The 21,622-nt window shown below is 38.2% G+C and overlaps 1 protein-coding gene across 1 annotated transcript in view; it reads left to right on the top strand.

Annotated features, from left to right (window-relative positions):
- Positions 1-21,622, top strand: part of COL25A1 (collagen type XXV alpha 1 chain) — a 329,639-nt gene that overhangs the window by 289,218 nt on the left and 18,799 nt on the right. The window contains exons 19-33 of the mRNA XM_072863100.1: positions 1,853-1,915; positions 2,652-2,720; positions 3,620-3,664; positions 5,694-5,738; positions 6,271-6,348; positions 9,441-9,464; positions 10,899-10,943; positions 12,617-12,661; positions 12,969-13,049; positions 13,792-13,854; positions 15,637-15,687; positions 16,048-16,074; positions 18,201-18,281; positions 20,238-20,273; positions 21,159-21,212. Of these exons, the coding sequence (XP_072719201.1) occupies positions 1,853-1,915; positions 2,652-2,720; positions 3,620-3,664; positions 5,694-5,738; positions 6,271-6,348; positions 9,441-9,464; positions 10,899-10,943; positions 12,617-12,661; positions 12,969-13,049; positions 13,792-13,854; positions 15,637-15,687; positions 16,048-16,074; positions 18,201-18,281; positions 20,238-20,273; positions 21,159-21,212 (807 nt within the window). The remainder of the gene's footprint in view (positions 1-1,852; positions 1,916-2,651; positions 2,721-3,619; positions 3,665-5,693; positions 5,739-6,270; positions 6,349-9,440; positions 9,465-10,898; positions 10,944-12,616; positions 12,662-12,968; positions 13,050-13,791; positions 13,855-15,636; positions 15,688-16,047; positions 16,075-18,200; positions 18,282-20,237; positions 20,274-21,158; positions 21,213-21,622) is intronic.

Genomic DNA, 21,622 nt, shown 5'->3' with positions numbered 1-21,622 from the left:
GGCCAGAAGCTTTTTTGTGGTGTGCAACTGGTATAGTCCTGAGCAAAGTGCAAGAATTTGACTCAAAAGATGTGCATCAACCTCTGAATGACACTTCTAAGCCTTACGACTGAAAAGATTGAATCATGTAGTCACTGCATGTTTCTGCTGCCTGAAGTCATAATTAGCTAGCCAAGAAATTACCGCTGGTAAAGTCAGTATTAAAACAATCTGGGGCTATTGAGTACCTTCTCATTCTAAAATAAGTGATTGAAGCTGCATTGTTCTTCATTTACTGACATTAAAGTGCTTCCATCTGCAATGACAACCTTATGTTACTCTTGCTGGTGTGCACTGATACAAAGACTTATATACACTGTAAGGTTATTTTCCTATGACAGCAAAAAAACATGCTTCTCTGTGACATGTTGTCTTAGTTTATTCCTTTGTTATCATATTCTGAACTGTGGCCAGCTGGAACTTCATGTGAGAAAACTCATTATTTAGTTGTATTTTTTTATAATCTAGATTGAGGTCACTAAGAGCTTGCTATGGCCCTTGATATAGCCACAGGAAAGATTTCTCTGGTTATAGGTTTGCTAGAGACCTTCTTTGCTTTGAACGGTTAATGATGGATTGCTGATGAGAGCGCAGATGAATGTGCAAGAATACTTCCTAATTTGCTTGCCCCATGCAGCATACCTGTATTTCTATGGAGGCAAAGAAGTGAAGAGAAATATTATCCAGCTGCTTATATTCACTGTCTCTATATGTTGTCAGTAATTATATCAATACAGGATTATGACACATCTGTCTTTTAGCTATTTAAAGAGGCATTTGATGGGTAAATTTTAGTCATTGAGTTCAGGGATATTGTTAAAAGGCTAATAAATAAATCTTTATTAATTTGGTTATACTACTGATTTTAAAATTTACAATAGCTTGTGGGTACATCTTGATTCAAATTTATGTGGAAAAAGTGCAAGATTAAATAGCAGAAAACCTTGTTCAGGAGAGTTTGTGAAGGAAAACATATGGCTTATTAATCTTCCATTATCCCCCTTCAGGCATGGAGATAGGTAATAAAATATGTCCTTACTCCTCTGCTTAATGCTGCTTCTGCTGCAACTCAGCTTGATTCCTGCTATTTGTCTGTTATGTTTGTACAAACGAATGGGCAGGAAGGGGGCAGAACAGAGAGGGAATGAGGAGAGCTGTGGCTCTTTCCCAGCTGTTCACAGCCAGAGGAGTTGTCTGGGTGCAGAGAACTGAAGTATTTTACTGTCAGAATGAGGAAGGAGAGTACCATGGTGCTGGGAGTCTCTGACTTGAGAGGAGATCGCTTTTGATCTCCTTTTTGGGGATGATGCAGCTAAGTACCTCCCTTGAAAACACACTGTAACAGTACCATCTGGCTTCTCCATTTGTCATTGCTTTGTCATACCCTTACCCTGTCTGCCCATCTATTCACATGCTGCAATAGAAAACTACGGCATAACACATAACTGAAATGAACTGTCCCTTTTTAAATTTAGGAATCGCTCAGAACTCCCCTCCTGCTTTCAGACTTGCTTTGATATTAGTTTGGTATATTATGTTATAGTCCAGATTGCACATTAACAGTCCTTAACCTCATAAAAGCTATGTTTGACACCTTCTGCTTCATTTGCATTTCATGTGCTGTGTGATGGCTTGCTACAAGTATTTATGCTAGTGAAAGTTACCCATGATGAAAAGTATGTCTGTATAACTGTTGCATCACAGCTGGAGAGCTGTAAGCAATACAGAGAAAATACTATCCAAAAGAAACTTGTGTTACTGTAATTACATACTGCTAAATAAATAATCTAACATTCCTCTCGTATTTTTAAAGGGTGAACCAGGTTTCATTGGTCCGCAAGGAGAACCTGGGTTGCCAGGGCTACCAGGAACAAAGGTAAGGGTAATTGGCCAACACTCTGGTGCAAAGCCCTTAGACCCAATGTCAAATTCAACTTCCTCAGCATGTAGCAGAGACTGAGACTGTACTAATGGAGGAAAATGTGGAAAGTCATAGTTCATGGACCAGTGCTATGATATATATGTCTTTGTACTGACGCCCTCAAACAATGTGAAGGCATATGTTATATCCATTCATAACTTAAGTTCATCTATTGCCTTTGTTCATGTTAGCATCCCAAAAGTTATTTGTTCGAGAGGCAGAATATGCATGACTGAAGAAACTATATTTTCATAAATTTTTTTTTAGAAAAAAAGCTTGAAAGTGTGTGCAGGTATTAGAACTTTGATACTACACACCAGACTCTGAAAATACAGATCCACTAAACCTGTATTTTTTTCTTTCTTCCTATGGTTTTTTTTTTAGCCAGTGTATGGCAAAGTTAGAATATTATGAATCCTACAAAGAGTCTCACAGTTTGGGAATCTTTATTCCAGTCCTTTCAGAACAGGGAAAAAAATACCTTACAAATCCCATTTCCATTTTGAACCCCTCTTCTTTTGCCTTCAAGAAGACTGTATTTACTCAGGGCAGAGTTCCCCAACCCATTCCAATGCATGGATGAACTTGAAAATGTTTTTTTCTGATGGTTTGGTTTCTTTGGTTATGCTGAGTTGGTGGTGTGCTGAAGACTGCCCAGTATTTTGTGATATATGTGTATCTGTTGCAATAGGGTGACAGAGGAGAGGCAGGCCCTGTTGGGAAGGGTGAGCGAGGTGAACCTGGAGTTCCTGGACCAAAGGTCAGTCTGATTTTACATTGCAAATGTTTTGTTAGGTTTACACCTATGAACACATCTTTTCCTGCTGAAAAATAGAACAAAAACTTGGTGAGTGAGCTTTTAAATGACAATGCTGTCAAATACTCCGGTTTGGTCCAGAAGACAATGGCAGTTTTGTGTTCACGGCTGTGGAACTGCAGTCTGAATGGACTCTTATTTGGTCTACAAAGTAAAGATGCTACCTGCATACACTGTCACGGAGTTGGCCAAATTCATTACAGCTAAAGTCCTGACCTCCAGGTCCCTAACTTTCAGCATTGAAGTTTGAACTCTTTGACCAGTGTAGCTATTGAATGCAGAGAAAATCCATTTTGCGTGCTGTTTTCTAACTCTGTAAGAAAGAGATCATTCTAACTACATTTTAGCATTGTCTTAATATTTTCCACTGTGTCAATACCATCAAGTTTTCCTTTCATAATACATCTTGAAAACAAAAAGGCAGATTCTATGCTCCTTGGCCAGTTAGTTTGTATTCACCTGAACCGTTGGGAAAAGAAGTTGTGGTAACACTTTATTTTAGGGTATTTAACTATCTTCTCTATCTCTTAGCTATCATTTTTCAGGAGCTATGGAATGGCATAGGTCATTCCTGCAAACCAGTGTTAACGATGTCTACTCTTTACTAACGCTAATACTGCTTTTCCTTTGGAAGGATGGAATCTGTGGCCTTTGTATGCTGGTGTTAAAGAATATATTACTCTGGGTGCTATTAAATTCAGTGCCTTTACAGATTCATTATCTTGGTCATATAAAATGAACTGTTTCTGCTGTTCCATACTGTAGTTAGTCATTACTAATTTCTTTTTCTGTGCACTCCCATTTCTCTATCATTTTTCTCCTGTCTGTCTTCCTTCAAACAGGGGAAAACAGGTGAACCTGGATCTAGAGGCCCAAAAGGGTCAAAGGTTAGTAGTAAAGAAATTGTGGAGTAATTAATACAATGATTTTTAGGAGAAATTATTTGTAACATTTCACTTACCTCTTTAAAAGAACCTGTAACAGTCTGCAGGGTTCTTTATAAGTGAAACCTTCTGACTTTCAGCTTTAGCTATTAGAGTAAAATCCTGTGTGTTTTAAACACTGTGATTCTAGTTCTTTTTCTGTTATAACATCTATTCCACTCTGCTCTGGTTTTCCCTGTGCAACTTGGTTTCTCTCTGTGTAACTGATGTGGGTTAGTCCTCCCACATGCCAGGAACCAACACCTGACTATGCTTGTGGAGACTGAATTGATTTTCACAATAATTTTGTGGATCCACACTTTGGTGAGTTAGGAATTAGCAGTATTCCACGTACTGCAGGCTGAGATATGCTGGCTAGAAGTACTACAAAGGCGAGACTTGTAAGGTTACATTACTGTTTTGCCTTCTTTAAAAAACTGCTTTGATTTTATCTATCTATTCATCCATCTCTATATAGATATAGTTGGTTCACATATATGTAGAGAGAGATAAAATATATGCTTTTCTATTACTTCATCTGCTGTGCAAATACTGTGCTCACTGGACTCCTTCATGTTATATTATGGAGTCAAAGCAAAAAGAAAATAGATTTGTTTAGGCGGTTATTGAGTCTACTGTCAGAATACAGATGATGAGACAATGTAGGCTGGTAGGATACTGTTTGCAGTACTTGTAAGGTCCTTGAAGAGCAGCCCATTCACAGTGCTTAAGGATATGATTAAATAAGCACCACTTAACTTCATTCATTCTCACCAGAAAGAAATATTAGAAAGTGAGGGAGTTGATGAGGGGATTAAAGCATCAGAGTGATAATAGAAGAGTAAATCAGCCTCTCATTTGCCTACAGTACCCGAGGACCTCCCAAATGCACCAAAACGATAAAGATATCCCCTTTAATTTCCTTTTTATCAAAAAAGGATATACGATTTTCATTTTTCCTGCATATGCATACCTGTCTTGAAAATCTGGCCCACAGAAGTCAATGTAGTGGTTGGAAACTTATTTTTTTAACAATTCCAGTGACATGTTCACTAGCTGCTGCCAAGGCAGCGCTGAAAGGAAAGGCAGATGGCACAATGTTGATTATGTCCTGCCACCAGCCTGCTCTCCATATTCCTTCATAAGCTCTATGAAAGGTTTCTGTTTTCTGTGTTTTCTATTACCACTGGTGAATTAATCAATCTTCCCTGACTTGTACCAAAGTTTTATAGATTTCAACAGGAGCAAAAGTTGCAGTTCTTACCCAAATTAATTTCAAGTAACATAAAAATATAAGAGCTTGCTATGAAAGTGACTGTGAAACAAAATGAATCATAGTCACCGGATGCTGGGTTATGAATGCATACATGTTTGAAATTCCCTCCATCACTTGAAACATATTACTAATAGCCAGGAGGAAAAAGCTGTGTGCAAGGTGGTAAAGATCTTATGTCTGTTGCAGTAAGGAAGTCAAAGGAACTCTAATGCTGACAGTAATCTTGTGTTTGTAGGGGAGGCAAGAACTCAGAGCAGGGAAGTTCAGAAAATCAGTGGAGTCATGATCGCAGAAAGAAAAGTTTATACACTTTGAACACACCTTTGAAGAATTTGTTGAGTGTTATCAGACTTCAGACTGAGTGATTTCATGTCTCTAGCTTTCTCTTAAAGCTTTTGATAATAGTGCTATTATGAATAGGAAAGTTATATAAATTACTTAATTGCTAATCCATCTTTTATTGGTTCTTTGGGATTTCTTATTCCAACCCAAAACAGCACTCAGTAACAATTCACACTGAACCAAATGCATCATTGTCAACCCTGCCACTACACAGATTTTGAAGGAATTTTTTCTTTAATTAGTTTAGATCCACATTCTGTTTATTGTGAGAGGCCTTTTAAACTGGTTTATTTAAGGCAAACGTATTTAAAAGGGAAGAACTAAGTGATATATTGTCAAATGGCATATCTGTTTTCAAATATCATTTTTACATAGGGTGATACAGGTGACAGAGGTGACACAGGATCTGCAGGTCCACGGGTAAGTCAACTTTGTTTTGTACTCTTAGATTCAGTCCACACTATGAATTGAAACTGTAGCAGCAACTCCAGTGAAACCAGTGAAACTGGGCACTTGACTGGTGGAATGTGTGTTGCTAACGGGCCTTTAATATGAATAACAGCCCTTGCTACTATTTGAAGCAGTCTCCTGTTCATAGTTCATGGGCAGGATGTTACCTGCCAGATGTTCTGACAATGTTCACAGCCAATACAGAACTAGAGTATAGGAACTGCTTAAATATCTAACCTCAGAGGTTTCACATATTTGCTTTCCCACTGCAGCACAAGTCACTGTGTACTGACTAGCTTGTTTATATTTATCTTTTTAAAAAACTGTTTTCCTTTAAAAATAATCTTTAGTTTAATGCTAACTTTTGTGGTTTGTAGTAATATATTGTAAGTACAACAAGATTCCAACACTGCACAATCAAGTCAAAGTATGTGTCAGTAGTTAAGTGTCTAGAGTAGTCTTTGGCAGGTGTCTCAAAACTTTTATGGAACATATATTACAGGGACCACCTGGACAGAAGGGTGATCAAGGCTCAACAGAGATAATTGATTATAATGGCAATATCCATGAAGCTCTGCAGGTATGCAAACATAACAAGGCTGGAGTGGCTTAGTCTGGTCTGGGAAAAAGCAATCTGACATCATTGTATTTCTCTTTTGTGTAGGCCTTGAAAACATTTTGTGTGCAAAGATTTGCTGAGCTTATTAATCAGGAATCTCTTTATACATTTGGAAACCAGGTTTTCTGTTTGGTGTTAGACAAACTGTTTCCTTGATAAAATTTAGCTGAGCGAATTAGTTTCATTTCCCCTGGAGAGTATTGACATCATCTAATGAGGATAAAGCTGATTCATTGCTGGCTCTGGTGCTTAGTGCTGAATTCGTGTAATAAACCACATACAGGTTCAACAGAAGTTTCTGCTTTTCAGTTCATGTAGTATAATATTGACATTTCTTTTTTTCCTCCTTTTCCTCCTCCTCTTCCTATAAAATGCAAAGAGCAGAATATCTGAGATTTGGAAACCATGTATCATGGTTCCATTAGCAAGCTGTGGATTCAATCAGCAACTTGAGTATGTTAAATAGACCAAGCACCAGTCTTCCCACTTCTTCATTTCCAGAAAACTTATTTTGACTGGTGTGCAGAAAAGTGTGGAGGATTAGAGTGGGGTTACAAAAAGAATGAATGAGCGTTTGCATAAAAGCAAAGTACCAAGGTGACATATGTCATTGCAGTCAAGGTGATTTATGTTGCAGTATACTCAGATGCAAATTCTGTGCAGTATAACGCCACCAAAGTGAATGGCTTGCTTATGTGCAACTGAAGACTGAATTTGGCTCATTGTGCATCTGATCATTTTCTCACTGAAGCCGCTGAACTTTTTGTCTTGCATTTACTCAGTGGGAGTGCATAGATGTCTGGCAAGTCATTTGGTTTTCAAGACTGTTTTGAAAAATAAAAAAATCTCACTGCCTTTACTAAAATCTAAAAGCCTGTATGTTGTCAAGGCTAAGTCCACTCTTTCAGTGTGAGTTGTGTCTATGGGGAAGTCTACATAGGCACGTTCTGAGGCTCTGCATTATGCCTGTCTCTTTTGGTTTACCCTTAAGGGAATTCAAACACACAACTTTCAGTCTTTTAAATCATTCTCTGAGGTAGATGCCAAAAGTAGCCCCAAATTAATGTTGCATATTGCCAGACACAGATTTACCAGGGGCTTTAACCCCTGTATCTCCTGTATCCTGTCTTTGTGTCTTAAGTCTGGCATCAATGTTACTTTCAAGCTTCCTCAGAAAATCTGCAGCACATAAAGAAGTCTTAAAAAGGGACTAAAGCCTATTGTGGTGGTTGAAACAGATTAGGAGGACCTTATCACATTGTAAATCATTTCAAATGTCATCACCTTCTGATCCAGGGCAACAAATAATTTATATTAACGGGAATGGCTGTGCAAGGACGGTGTATGTAAGATTATATAGGATCAGTCAAAAATACCCTTGCCAAATCCAGCTCAGTCCTTTCAGATGGCAAGCACCCATGCCTAAGTCTCCTGGTGCCAAATTCTTAGGGGCTCTGAGATTTGCAGCTCTCCCATAGAAGCAAATGAGAACTTTCAGTGCTCAGCACTGACCTGTGAACTTGCACAGAATTTGGCCTGCTGATTTAAGAAGTTGACAAGAGTTTGCAAGATCTGGGCTGCCTGTCTGCTTTTTTTAGAATTTAGTAATAAACATCAAGCAGCCTATAAGCTTCAGAACAATTCAGTTACTTTGTCTTGTGCCTCCTACTCAATCTCATGTGTCAGTGGAGAATAAGATGTCTTAGTCCATCAGCACTGAAAACTGCAATCTTCAAATTATCATCATAGTTTGAGCAAGACACCTGCTGAGTGTATGTGGCTTTCACTTGGGGGACCAGATACAAAATATGTGTGTGTCTATCAAGATTGCTCTTCAGGCCTATTCTGCAGAATTTCCTAAGGCAAAAGGCAGTAGCTGCAAAAGTTTAACCTTTGTAGGAACTACACCACTTTCTTTGTAGGAAGTACAGGAAATTTAGATATCAAAATCTGAATATGCTGCTGAAAAGGAACCCATTAGCATGAACATGCAAACAGTAATTTGCAATGGTTATTTTACGTTTTCATATTAGATAAACTGAATTTTTCACTGTTTTTAAAATTCTTGATATATTTCCATAAATATGTTTAAATGCAAAGGACATCAATATATTAAACTCATCTGTTAGAGAACTTCTTTTTTTTAAAATAGTGTGTATTGAGCAGGTTCCAAATTTTTTATAACAGTATATATTATTGCACTGGCAAATGAAGTTTCTTTTAAAGCTTAAAACAGAAGATTTGCAAACTTTTGTTTGCACATAGGAAAGCAATTAGAGAAGCTAAATATTTCTTGTTCCATATATGCCAGCAGGTTCTTCACAAGCAACAGGAAAGCATGTGCAAGCAGCAGTATTTGGGGGTTTTACTCTGTTTAAAAATATAGACAAGCATTTTAATTACTTTAAATGCTTTTTCACTTACTTTTAGATTCTTCTTTGGCAAAAAATAGTGGTGGGTCAAGATATTTTGCCTCCTTCCATGATTAAAATGTCTTTTGTCTTTCCAATCATTTAAAGCAGAATTGTTGTGTATATAGCTGAGTTTCTGGGCCAGCAGTTTTGGATTTAGAACTTCACTTTTTTTTAGGTCTGAGTTTCTATATGAAAATCAATGTTACGTCTCCACTCTAGGAACTGTATTTGTTAATTAAACAGTGGTGCAAAACCGCCAGAGATTGCAAAACATGGGGCAAGTCTTTTATTCACTTTAAGAAACGAACTCATCATGTTATCCTAAAATGTTTAAAAAAACTTTTGAAGATTTTTGTTATTATTTTGCTATTTAGTCATCATTTATTTGATCACTTGAATTGTACGAGAACCTGCAGTCTTCACCTATGTAAAATCCTGATTTCCATAGAAGCCAAGTAACTAGTACAACACTGGGAGTTAAAAATAACATGGTTTTCACCCTAATGTTTTTTTGGATGCATGGTGTATCCCAGATGCAGCATAGATTTTGTGGAGATGCTAAATTGTAACAAGCAGAATAATTTATATCCTTGTTCAAGTCTGGTAATGGTGTCTCTTTTTAATACATTTTGCCAACAGAGGATTGCCACCCTGACTGTCACGGTAATTCCTATCGCTCAACTTACTGTGTGTTGCAGAACTTCTCCTTTGTGTCACAGCATGTTCATAATTCTGCCAGTTCAGGAAATGTCTTAATTGGATGTTGACTCTGTTCATCATCACATATATTTATTTATTTGCTTAGCGTTCCCATAACAGAGAACGCATTGTTGAAAGCCATCCAACAATGGAATCAGTTCTGCCTCTGCTGAATTAATGGCAAAACACCTAGGTAAGAGACCAGGAAAATATGGAACTCAGTATTTCTGCAGGTACACATCTAGGCAGATAGCTGCTTTGGAATTTTTGGTGTATGTTCCCATCTCTGTGTGTCTACATTGGAGTCGAGCGAAAACATGAAGCAGGATTTGAGTACCAAACAATTTTCTATTATCAACCTTATTTTCAGGGCAGAAATTCAGTACTTTCAAATTGGCTTGTGAAGAAACATCATTTGGGAGTTTTCAGACCAGATGCAAATTATTTTCTGAAAAAGGCCTGTCTCAGTTAACTATAAATAAGTAAAGCTAAGTAGAAAGCCCAAGTATGAGGAATCCTCTTGTCCCATCTCATCAGATCTCAGAAATAAAGATAAATTTTCCAGCACCTGGCCCCAGAATGTGCAGATGACTGAACACTCCAGTGCTGTAACTCCAGCCAATTTCTGTGGGGGGGCTTAGCCACATCAGGCCAGACACAATTTCTGAGAATACTGACACCAGCTACGAGATGCTTACAGTATTGCAGGTTCAGCCTTCCCTTAAAGCTGCAGACTTGGTATAAGCAAATTATTTTATTCTTCTTTTTGTTTCAAGTTCTTCTCTGCAAGATTGCTATTAGTCCTGTTTTCCCATCTGTAGAAATGCTCTCTCTATATTAATGGAGGGGATTTTTAAATTATTTTTTTTAAAAAAGCATCCCCACTGTGCACCATCCAGACCAGTATTTGATACGTGACCCTGTGTCCGTGGCCTGAGGTAGAAATTAAAGAAATAGTTACAACTTATTCCATGGCAATTTCACAAAGCACTGGGTATCCCCAAATGCACTTAGCATCTTTTAGCAGAATCCTCTTTGCAATCAGTTGGAGGTTTCTCCTGACCTTGGATTGTTTTGGATCAGGATGTAAGGGCTGGCAAATGTGGCTGAGGTGAGTTTTGGTCTCCCCACCATTAAGAGGAGCTTTGCCATTTCAGCAGTGGGAGCAGCAGGGCTGTATTATAAAATATGAGCTGTACTGTTATTTTAATGTTGGTTTTTGTGGCACCCTTCTTGTCATAGATTAACAACTTGTCCATAACTGGTCTTGGTTCCCCTTTGTGTTAAAAATCTAACCCATTTTGTTACAGTAGCTATATTAACATTCAACCTGTGTTTACGTGGCAAGTCCTGCAGGAATTTATTTAGAAACTGAGAGGTTTGTATGTTTCTATTTAGGGGCCACCAGGACCACCGGGACCCCAAGGGCTGCAAGGGCCAAAGGTGATTTTCCTTATTTTACCCATTGTATCTGAAGGGTGGAGGTATTTTCTGCTTTTTTAACTGATGTGTGCATACAGGTACATGGAGCTCTCCTGTACAGCATATTTAATTGTAATTTTACTGAATATGGTATGCTTCAAACTTTGCATCCTAGCCTTTTGAAAGACAGCTTTCCAGAATAGGTGCTTTGTTTAGTTGCCACACATAGATGCTCAGCTGAGAACCAGCAAAATCAGTTAGTACTGAAACAGGGCAGAAGCATCTCCCCCTTGGATCTGCACTGAGGCTGTTCCCTAGGACTTCTGCTGCAGAGGGTGTCTGTGTGTCTGCAAAGTAGCTGCACAACCAGACAGTGGCTCCTACGCATCACTTCTGGCTGGGTGGGAATGAGGTAGGCAAAACAGCGTGTGCAAGGCACTGCTGGCCCACACTATGAGTGCATGTAAATGCACCTTTTATGTTACGGTGGTGCCCACCCAAATAAGCACAGTATTTTCTAATCTCAGTACAAATTAAAACGTGCATATGTGGGCAGGAGCCTGGCTGCAAACCCAAACCTGCTAATCCCACCTGGCTGGTGCTACACATAGTACGAGAACTATTAGTGAGCAGCCCACACAGAGACAATGAATACCATATGCTGCACTGTTCTATAAAATTTAAATAATAAATTTGCCTATACTTTAAAAAAAAAAATTGTTGCAGTTAGTGGACCCTCCTTAAATTGGTCTTAAATTAGTTGAGATAATTCTCCTATTTCTTAAATACTGGATATATCGTATCTTCTATCAGTGACTCTAAGCTCTTCCAAGAGTAAATATGTGTTTCTTCAATAACAACACTAGACATTTCAATTTTAGGCTTCATCCAAGGTACCATACGGAAATACATCGCATTATACATGTTAATTGTTTTGAGAAATTGTGAGAAACCAGGTTCATTCTTCTACACGAAAATTGATAATGGAATACACAGTTAAGTGTGCAGAAATGGCTTTCTGCATTAGTATCTACCCAGCATTTCTGCAGCCTGGAGTATGTTGTAAAACAGAGGAGTTGGAGTGTGGAAGAGGTTGTGTTCCTTTATATGGGTGAGCATTCCCATTCAAGATTAATGACGTAAAGCAGAATTCAACCTTACAGGAGTTTGTTTCCAGTATCATAGTCTCTACCCATCAATATAACTTGCTTCCTTGGAGAATGCTATTCGGGAACTGGTGCATAGGGCAATGTTGAGAATATGAACTCCTTCACTGAGTAATTTATATTAGCCAGGGAAAGAAAACATGAAGTCTCTGTCTACCCTACATGTATCGAGAGCCATGATTCCATATTTATTACAGTAACTGACACAAAGTTTCCATTAGATTGGGGTCTTTTCACCAGGCTTCTGGGGTTTCTTTTTTTCTTTCTTCTTATGCACTTGTCTGGCCTTCATACAACCCAAAGTTTGTGTACTCGCCTCATCAGTAGGGCTGTTTATTCAACATGTTGCATACAGGTATTGTATATGTGCTGCTGGTTTTGATGGAATATTCTCTGGTTTTGTTGTTGTTAATTATGGCAATTTACTAATCTCAGACATTACTAATCAGTTTAGTTCATTTAGCACTGCCTCTTTCCTCTAATGTCTGGGACAACTGGGATAATCCAATTCCATCTTATCTTTTTCAGGGTGAACCAGGATCCCCAGGAACTCCAGGAGTTGATGGGGAGCAGGTACATTTTGCGTAAATCATGTAGCGCACATCATGTGAACAACCGTAGGTTATTTCAGGAGATTATTTCTGTGGTCCCAAGTTGTAGCTTAGATTTCATAATCTAAATAATAATATAATTATAATAATTAATAAATATAATTATTGTGTTGCTGCATACTCTGTGGTCTAATAATAGCTGCATTTCTACATATCAGTAACAAAGGTCAATCCATAGAATGACTTATTCTGCTTATTAGGATCAAACCTGGCATTCTGTTGGTGCGTTTGGTTTTTTACATGACTTGCTGAATAAGTACATATTTTAGGGTCCTAAAGGCTCAAAAGGAGATACAGGTGATCCTGGAATGCCTGGAGAAAAGGGAGGAATTGGACTGCCTGGCCTGCCAGTGAGTATGAAAAATGAATTAATTTTGGCTAAAATACTTGTATTTTTTCTCTCTTCCACTATCAGGAATTTCCAACAGTGCTGATCAATTGTAAATGAGACAGAAAGCACTGGAGAGGAAAATTCTGAGAGTGTTCTGCAGCTAATCTAGGAGGAGGTGTAAGATTGTCAGAACTTTTCATTCCATTTAGAGTCAAACACAATATTGCTTTGGGAAGAGAGAGATTAGTCGGCATGCTGATCAGATTGTACCTCTCATAATGTATAGCACAGCTTTGGGTAAGTGTAGCTTGTAGGAGAAAGGAGTTATGTTTTGAAGACTTGTCAGGAATTTCAGATGACTTATATTGAGGAGGGAGAGAAAATGCATCAATATTTATGGGATGCATTCTTCCTATTCCTATATAGATGTATACATACAAATGAAATTTCTCAGTAAAAATAGAAACAACTCCAAAAATGTATCCATAGTACAATATATCATGAATGGATGCCAACTTAAGGACTTGTCATAAATATCATGCCACAATTGATAGCTGACAATATAAAAGCATACCTTTACATTTGTTAACAGTTATTAATAAAGTAACACCAAAATTTAAAAAAAGGAATTCCATTATATGTGTGCTGTATTATTCTTTTAAAAAAATTATAATTATTTGCAAATAAATCTTATCATTTCTAGATTGATTGATAATAAGATTAAAGCTGTTTATAAATGCTGTTTTGTAATGATTCTGTAGGGAGCCAATGGTATGAAAGGCGAAAAAGGAGACGTTGGTTTGCCTGGTGCCCAAGGTCCTTCAGTAAGTCTCAGTGTGATGTTGCAATGAACATAGTAGTCCAGCAATGGTTCTCCAACTTTGGATTCTGAACAATACTTCATATTCATGACTGATCTTTCCTGACATCCTTGATGATTCCTACACTTGAACTTTCAAATATTTTTCTTCTTTGAATAATTATTTGCCCTTTTGAGAATTAATGGACTTCTGGTCATAGACTTAAATACTGTTTAAGAAATTCTAAAGATATAATCCTGTTCTGTTCTATTCTCTCACTATGAACAGACCTGCTCATTTTAGTGAAAGCCTTCTGACTCTGTAATGAATCAAAAGATAAATGCTTTGTGAGATAAAGTAGAGAGATAAACCTGATGGAAGAAGGAAAAAAAAAAAACCCAAAACAAAACAACAAACCAAATAAATCTCTCTCAACACCTTGTATTCTGGGGATCTCAGAAAGTCCAGTGAGAACCGGACTAGACTGACGTCAGCGATGTCAGGAATAGTGACATGTGACCCAATATAGAGACTAGTTTTACAAGACCAGACAGTCTCCTGATTTTTCAAAACAAGGCATTTAAAACCAAACAAACAAAACAAAACACCACACCCAAACAAAAAAAAACAAACCAAAACAAACAAAAAACCACCTCCCCACACAATACCTTTATGATATGGGTGATTGACATTATCAGAGCACAGTAAGTTAGGAAACCTCAGAGCAGAAGTTAACTACCACTACCCTGTCAGTGCTGACGTGCCCCGGGGTATTTGGAGCCATAACTCTGAGGAGTCAAAGAGGTTACCCTCTGCCATTGCAGGGCACACTAGGCACCCTGTATCTCTGAGTCTCTTTCTCTGAAATGAAAATTATTTTGTTACAAATTAATTCACTAACTCGTTCATCTTACTCTGCTTGTTTTCACTTGAAACAAGGCTTTCAGTTTTCAGGAAATTTCACAGATGATGGAATCTCTGTCTGATGTTTCAAAGCTCATTTTGTTGCCACAATTGCCATCACCAACAGCTAGTGTAGCAGAGGGGTTGCGCCTAGGTCTGGAGAGCTGATTTAGCATCCCTGCTGCCGTCTTGCAGGTTATGATAACATCCCTTTGGAATTAAACCCAGGAAGAGAGGTGATATTAAACTGTAAATATCATCACAAAATTATCTTCCATGGATTTGTTAGGAACACAGAAAATCAGCACAGAATATGCATGCACTAAATGCTGAGCAACTTGATTACCTATTTTAATGACTTTAGGGAATTCTTGGTACAAGTGGACTAAATGAAATAAAAGGAGAGACAAAGGGCAATTTTGAAAATATGACAAACCCTAGCTTGAATTTAGTATCTTCTCCATCCATCAGTATTGGAGAGGAATAGAATCACACATCAACTTTTTCTGTTTCTGTAGATTATGTACTAGAGAGACAACTAAGGAGCACATACCATAAAGTATTAAAAGTTCAAGCATCCCTGCTCAGTACTGTTTGTTTTAGAGAGATTTATTTTTTTTTCCCCATAGTGTCTTAAAGTGTATCTTAGACCCTAGGAGTAAGAATTAGGAGACAGGCACACTGCCATATGGCACAGGCAAATCTACACTTCAGGTACCCTGTCTTTTGAATCAAAATAATTCCCATTCCTAAACCTCTTTCTAGATACACTGTCAATGTGCACCGTTGCATTGCTATGTTTGTCAGTGCTTGCCAACAGAAGAAGGGTCAGTCTGACTTTCTGGTATTTGTGAGGAATTTCCTTACTCTGCATGATTTAATGCCATTGTTTTTTATCTGTAGATGATAGGACCACCTGGACCACCAGGGCCACATGGTCCTCCAGGCCCTATGGTAAGCTTGGGAGGAAGAGCAGGGCTAGAAATGGCCTAAGCCCTCTTGTCATTTTAATGCCTGCTTAATAAAGTGCTATGAGAGTATGTGACCATTAGAGGGGGACCTAATTTAGGACCTTTTCTGCATGTCTTAAAATTCATAGGAAGTAGAGAAACAAATGGCACCTGCCTATGTTAATGTTAACACGCTAGTGGTCTGGTTCATTCTCTGCATCAGGTGTTTACAGTTGCTTTATTGGCAGCTGCATTTCATTTGTGAGCACAAAAATACAGGTGCAACTTGCACCCCTATAAAGCAACAAACTCTTAAAAATTTGTGGCATATTTTCGTAATGAAAAATCATATCTTTATCTTCAGGGACCTCATGGACTGCCTGGCCCGAAGGTAAATTAATGGCTGTCTTGAATAGTCATGTTCTTGATGTCTGCAAAGTGTCATGCTTTGTTTTTTAATGCATGCAGCTATGTTTTGTCTTATGTCTCATTTAATAAATGTTTCTGATATTCTTAAACCTTAAAGCAGATTTTAATATTAACAGATAGCTTTAAAAGCTTTTAAAATTTTCTGTGATTGTTTCTGAGTAGTATTTCTCCTGAGCATTGGCTGAATCCTTTTTTTGTATTATTTCTGATGCGGCACTAAATTATATAGTTTTCTGTTTATGGGCAAGCTACTCACCATTGCACTTGCAATTGGAATTACTTTTGAACATAGAAGCGTGTTATACGCTTAGGAAATGGAGTCAAATAAACTCTTCTTCATTTATGCTCTCTTGCATCTCCTACTTCTTCCAGTATGAATGGCCTTCCACCTTCTTAGGTGCCATGTACTTTGCTGACCAGTTCCTTCACACATTTTGCAAGTTCCCCATCATAACCTCATGTGTGTATTTTCATGTTTTCCAGCCTGGAATCCCTGATCAGGCAGGTCTTCAATCCTATTTGAACATTTTCCACAGCATAGTACATGAAGATACACTGTAGGGACTCTCTAAGCCCATGAAAAGAGCTCAGGAGGGGGGAAGCGGGTTTTGGCAGAGTTGCAATATTTTAGTTTGTGCTTTAATTCAGTAATCACCGGTAAACTAAAATTCAGTGTGACACTATAGCATAGCATTCATTAGGGCCAGTGGTGTTGTCAGGCATAATCATTTTAATCACTATGGCTCCCTAATCACATGCACCTTTCTCAAAAAATAACTAAGAGGAGGAGGGTTTTTTTGGTTTAGTTTTTGGGTTTTGTTTTGGTTTTTTAAGGTGTGAGACAGAAAATCACAGGTTTGAATCGTTATGAGACTGTTTGTGTTACCTTGGCACAAGAAGCCTGAGTCATAAATCATTTTTTGAAGTCAAGTCTGTTCCATCTTAGCACCAGCCCTGCCTTACCTCAGGCTTTTGGCCTGAGACTCAGGCTTTTGTGAGATTTCTCAGGTCTGTTTCCAAAACTTCAGCATTTTCAGTGCTACCGCTCTGAAAGTCACATCAAGTCAAATAGAAGAAGAATGAAGAAATGGGTACTTAGGCAGGGTGCAAAGCAGGCAGATGATGTCTGGAGTTACTTAAAGCAGTGGACTAGATTCTATTCAGATTTTTTTTAAAAAAATATGAATATGATATAAGGTAACATAATACATCAAAGGGAAACCTAGGAACAAGGCCATGGGGAGCAGCCTGGATGAAATACGCTCGTATTTCTGTTTCCCAAAAGAGGCAGGCGCGGTCAGTACTCTTTTTGACTGGGCAGCCCTCAAGCTGAGGTAGTTTTTCTTGATGCGAGAATGATTTATTGGCAACTCCAAGCCCACAATTATGCTCCTAGTGATGTTAAATGTAATAGCCTATGCATAATTTAACAATCACAACAAGTCAAGTGCCATTTCTTATGTTGTTTAAACTTCTCTTGTGAACACACAAACTATGGACCTCCCAAAGAGCTTTGCATTGTATAACCTATACTGCTTCTTTTAATTTGTCACTGTTTAATTATGTATGCTTAAAGGTTTAAAATATCTTTATGTAAGATTTTGCTGCAAATTCCAGTTTGCTGTAAGAAAAAATATTGCTTCCTTACAAAATGTACTTTTCAGGAGATCCCACTGTAGAAGCCTTCAGTTTTGAGGCTTATTTTTCTGATAGTTTTGTTTCAGTTTGAATTACCTGCATAGGGTGTTTTATGGGATTTGAGGAAATTCCAAAAAACCCTGAAACTCATGCTTAATTCAAACCATCTAACTGTAGTGATAATTATTAGGAAAAGATTCAAAAGAATCTGTTACTCATAAGTTTCCTGTAGTTTTTTTCACACAGATTTTAAATCTCTAGCAGACACCTCCCAAGTGCTTTTGCCCAGTACTATATCAGTATGTAAATTGCCAGTAAGCTGAGAAGGGTTGAATTTGTGTCCTTGTTTCAAACTGGAATTTGCAGCCATTTCTGAGACTGGCTGCTTCTATCCCAGCTTAAATACCCATTATAGCACCAAAAATTTGGCATTTATACTTTTATGTTTAGGGTGAACCAGGGTTAAATGGTCTTAAAGGATTGAAGGGTGAACCAGGTCAAAAGGGTGACAGAGGGCCCCTTGGTCTTCCAGTAAGTAAAAAAACCAAACTATTCAATCTCAGTGCAAATCACAAACTTCTCTTTCCACTCCTGATGAACAACTCTGGTTTACTCAACAGCATACATAGAATATACCATGTTAGAGCAGAGCATCAGTCTTGTTTTGTTTTACCCCAAATCTGTGCTATCGTCCAAAGTAATGTCCTGTAATACCCAGTGCTGTCAGGTTTTTTTTGTTATGTGTCAGTGTTTTGAAAGTGTTCAGTGTCACAAGGATGCCTTCACCCCCATTACATTAGTCATATTGTTATTTAAGTGTTGTATGGTGTTTGCGTTAAAAAAGGAATCTTCCCTTTTCCCCCGTCTCTTCAGTTATTCTTCCTCTGTTTGCACTTCCGCAGTTAAAATGGAGAGGTCTAACTGAGGAAAGTTAAAAATTGGTTTAGGGAATATATTTTTTTTGGTCATTCATTAGGGATGGTGGATTGTTACTTTTGCCTTGTTCTTTAGAAAATTTCTATTCTGCGTGTTTGGCATAAATTTTTTCTTAGAAAGAAATTAAGGACCTTAAAAATAAATTTTCATGTGGAAACATTCTAGTTCTTGAAATCTAGGTTGACAAAAGAGAAAATACTTTGTGTGCTTACTTTGTGTGTTTGAAAGCACTGTGAAAAGTTAGTTTTATTTTTTCCTCACAAAAACAGTTCATTTTTCCTTTTTTTTTTTTTTTTTTTAAATGTGAGGATTACTCCATGTGATTACATTGTTAATAGTAAAATGGAGGAAAAAGAATTAGTTGACCCAAAGGAACCCAAACCCCTCTGATTAATATTTTCAAGAATTATGTGCAGGGCCTGTGGACAAGGTCAGCTTCACTGAGAATTTTAATTTATTTTGCAAAAAAAGATCATTTTCAAGTTACAGCTATGTAGAGAGGGAGCTGTGGAGGTCTGAGCCAACCCCTGAAAATGGCTAAAAGGAAGAAGAAAGTTTTGTTTCTGCCAGAAATGCTTGTTCTAACCCAGAGCAAAATACGCCATTAGTTTTTCAAAAGTATATAGATCTTGTCTTGGTCCTGCTTACTACTTTTTCTAAATGTCATTTTAAGGAGCAAAGTCCAAGTGTTTGACTTTCTAAAAATGGCTCATTTTCACCGTTAATGAGGGGTTTGGGGGTTTTGTTTGTTTGTTTGGGGGTTTTTGGGGGGTTGCGCTTTTTTTGGCCCAGATTACTCCCTAGGTCCCAAATAGTTTTGGTCCCCCTAGCCCCAGCGTTACTGCCAGCAGTGCTGGGAGAGTCGAGCAGATCTTTCGCTGCTGCTCTGTTATTCGCATAAAATCCACCAGAGGTCATCCCGTCCCCAAGGATGCTGAGGTAAATAGCCCGAAGTGCCGGGTGCTGCCCACTTCCAGCCCTTGGCTGTGCTCTGAACTGGGAGTGTATTGGGAAAACAGGAAACGTGATTGTCTCCCGGGCTCTTGGAAATGAATGAGGCCATTGTAGTCAGGATCCAGATTTTGTTGGCTGCATAATGCAGTATTCTTGCATTTAAATACTTCCTATCAGGGCTAACATACATTTTTCTTTCTTTGTGGAGTATAGTATTCAGTATTGTCGTTATTCACAAATTAGAAAGCATGCAAGTAAATGACAAAGTAAATATTTGTGTGTTAAGGCTCAAAAACACCCTAACATCTGGTGTTTTCAGCACTCCTATAGCTTGACATTGTTCTGGTCTAATATACTGTGATGTGAAGGCAGGGGTGGGTCAGTGATGTTACACTAACGTGAGGACAGAATCAGGCTCTTGATGTTTTATGTGAATTTTTAACTAACATGCTGTAGTAATGTGATACCCATTCCAGAACCCTGTCACTACTTGTACTGTACATTTGAATTATGTTGATTCATCAGCACCGCTTACTAATCTCACGTTCTTGTCATTCGTGTTGTACCCATCATCCATGCTTCCACCTAACCACACAGGGAGCATCTGGCTTAGACGGAAAGCCAGGACCCCGGGTGAGTCCCTCGTCTTTCTGTGTCACTCTTCATTACGAGTCCGTGTGCTTTCCAGCGGCTCCGCCGGCCGTGCTCACACACTGCACAGAGGAAGGAAGGCCAAACACCGCAGGCATTTTCCATGCTGTATAAGAGAGGGCTTCGAGCAGACTCTTAGGGCAATGTGTGTGGGAAGGAGAATGTAATTCTCTGTAGAAGGAGCTCTGGATCTTAAAAAGCCTGTTTGGTTTTTGATTTTTGGTTGGACAACTGCCTTGGTTGGGGTGCTTATTTTCCTGAGTAAGGTTAGGGATTTAGTTTATGCAGGAAGACATACTTGTTCAATGCTAATATGGAATCAGTGAAATGGATGCAGAGGTTCTGGGGTTCTGCTGCAGGCATTCTCATATTAAACAAATGTTAAATCATTTGCTTTTTATAATGATAAAGAAATGGATAAAGTGAAAGAGGAGTGGAGTTATGTACTTGAAGGCTTCTGTAAGATTCCCATTGATCACTGCAACAGGTAAGTCCACCTTACAGGTGGACATTTCAATTTAAAAAATAATCAATGTTTAAAAAAAAAAATCTTTGGTTGACCCTTCCATTTTTCCAGGCAAAATTTCTTTCAATAAATTTAAAATCTTTGTAAATCTGATGGCTTCCATGAATAAAGTAAAATCGAACTAGAAGAAAGATGGGTTACCTCATAACAGGAGAGCTTATAGGTGGAAATCCCTTTGAAAGCCAAAAGGATTTGTTTGGCCAGGTGCCATCACAATTAAGTCTGAATTTTCAACGGGTGAAGACTGATTCCATGTTAGTTCTTGGCTAGAAGACAGCTATTAGAACTAAAGACTTGAAAGAACAAGACCTCTCTCTTACCCTCTTTGTTTCCTTTCGTAGGGTGTAGATGGCCCAGTTGGTCCCCATGGCCCTGCAGGTCCTAAAGGAGACAGAGTAAGTATATGGTCCGTGTGCTTCTCTTTACAAAGCAACTCCTGCAATGGCAAAATGTCGTATGGCTACTAACAGTGTGCCTAGATGTTACTAAACGTAACAGTATCTCATCTGTTTAAGGATCAGCCCAGAACTGCATATGCATTCTAGTTACACACACATTTATCTGTTTAAGGGTTGATTTTGTAATTCATTAACTTCAGAGGAGCTGGTATTTTGTAATGACTAATCAGTAAGAAACGTGCAGGACTTTCAAGTTGACGGTGCTACACAGAACATAATTTTGGTTGGTTTCATTACTTTGTGTAAATGGATTGAGAGAACAAACTGGGACAAAAGAAGGTAGTGTGATCTGATTATATATGTATGCAATGGCAAAAAAATGAGTATTTCTCACCTCTTTGCACTTA

This window comes from Ciconia boyciana, chromosome 5 (assembly GCF_034638445.1).
Source record: "Ciconia boyciana chromosome 5, ASM3463844v1, whole genome shotgun sequence".
NCBI lineage: Eukaryota > Metazoa > Chordata > Aves > Ciconiiformes > Ciconiidae > Ciconia > Ciconia boyciana.
Note: the sequence above shows the minus strand (reverse complement) of the source record. Positions and strands in the feature narration are given on the sequence as shown.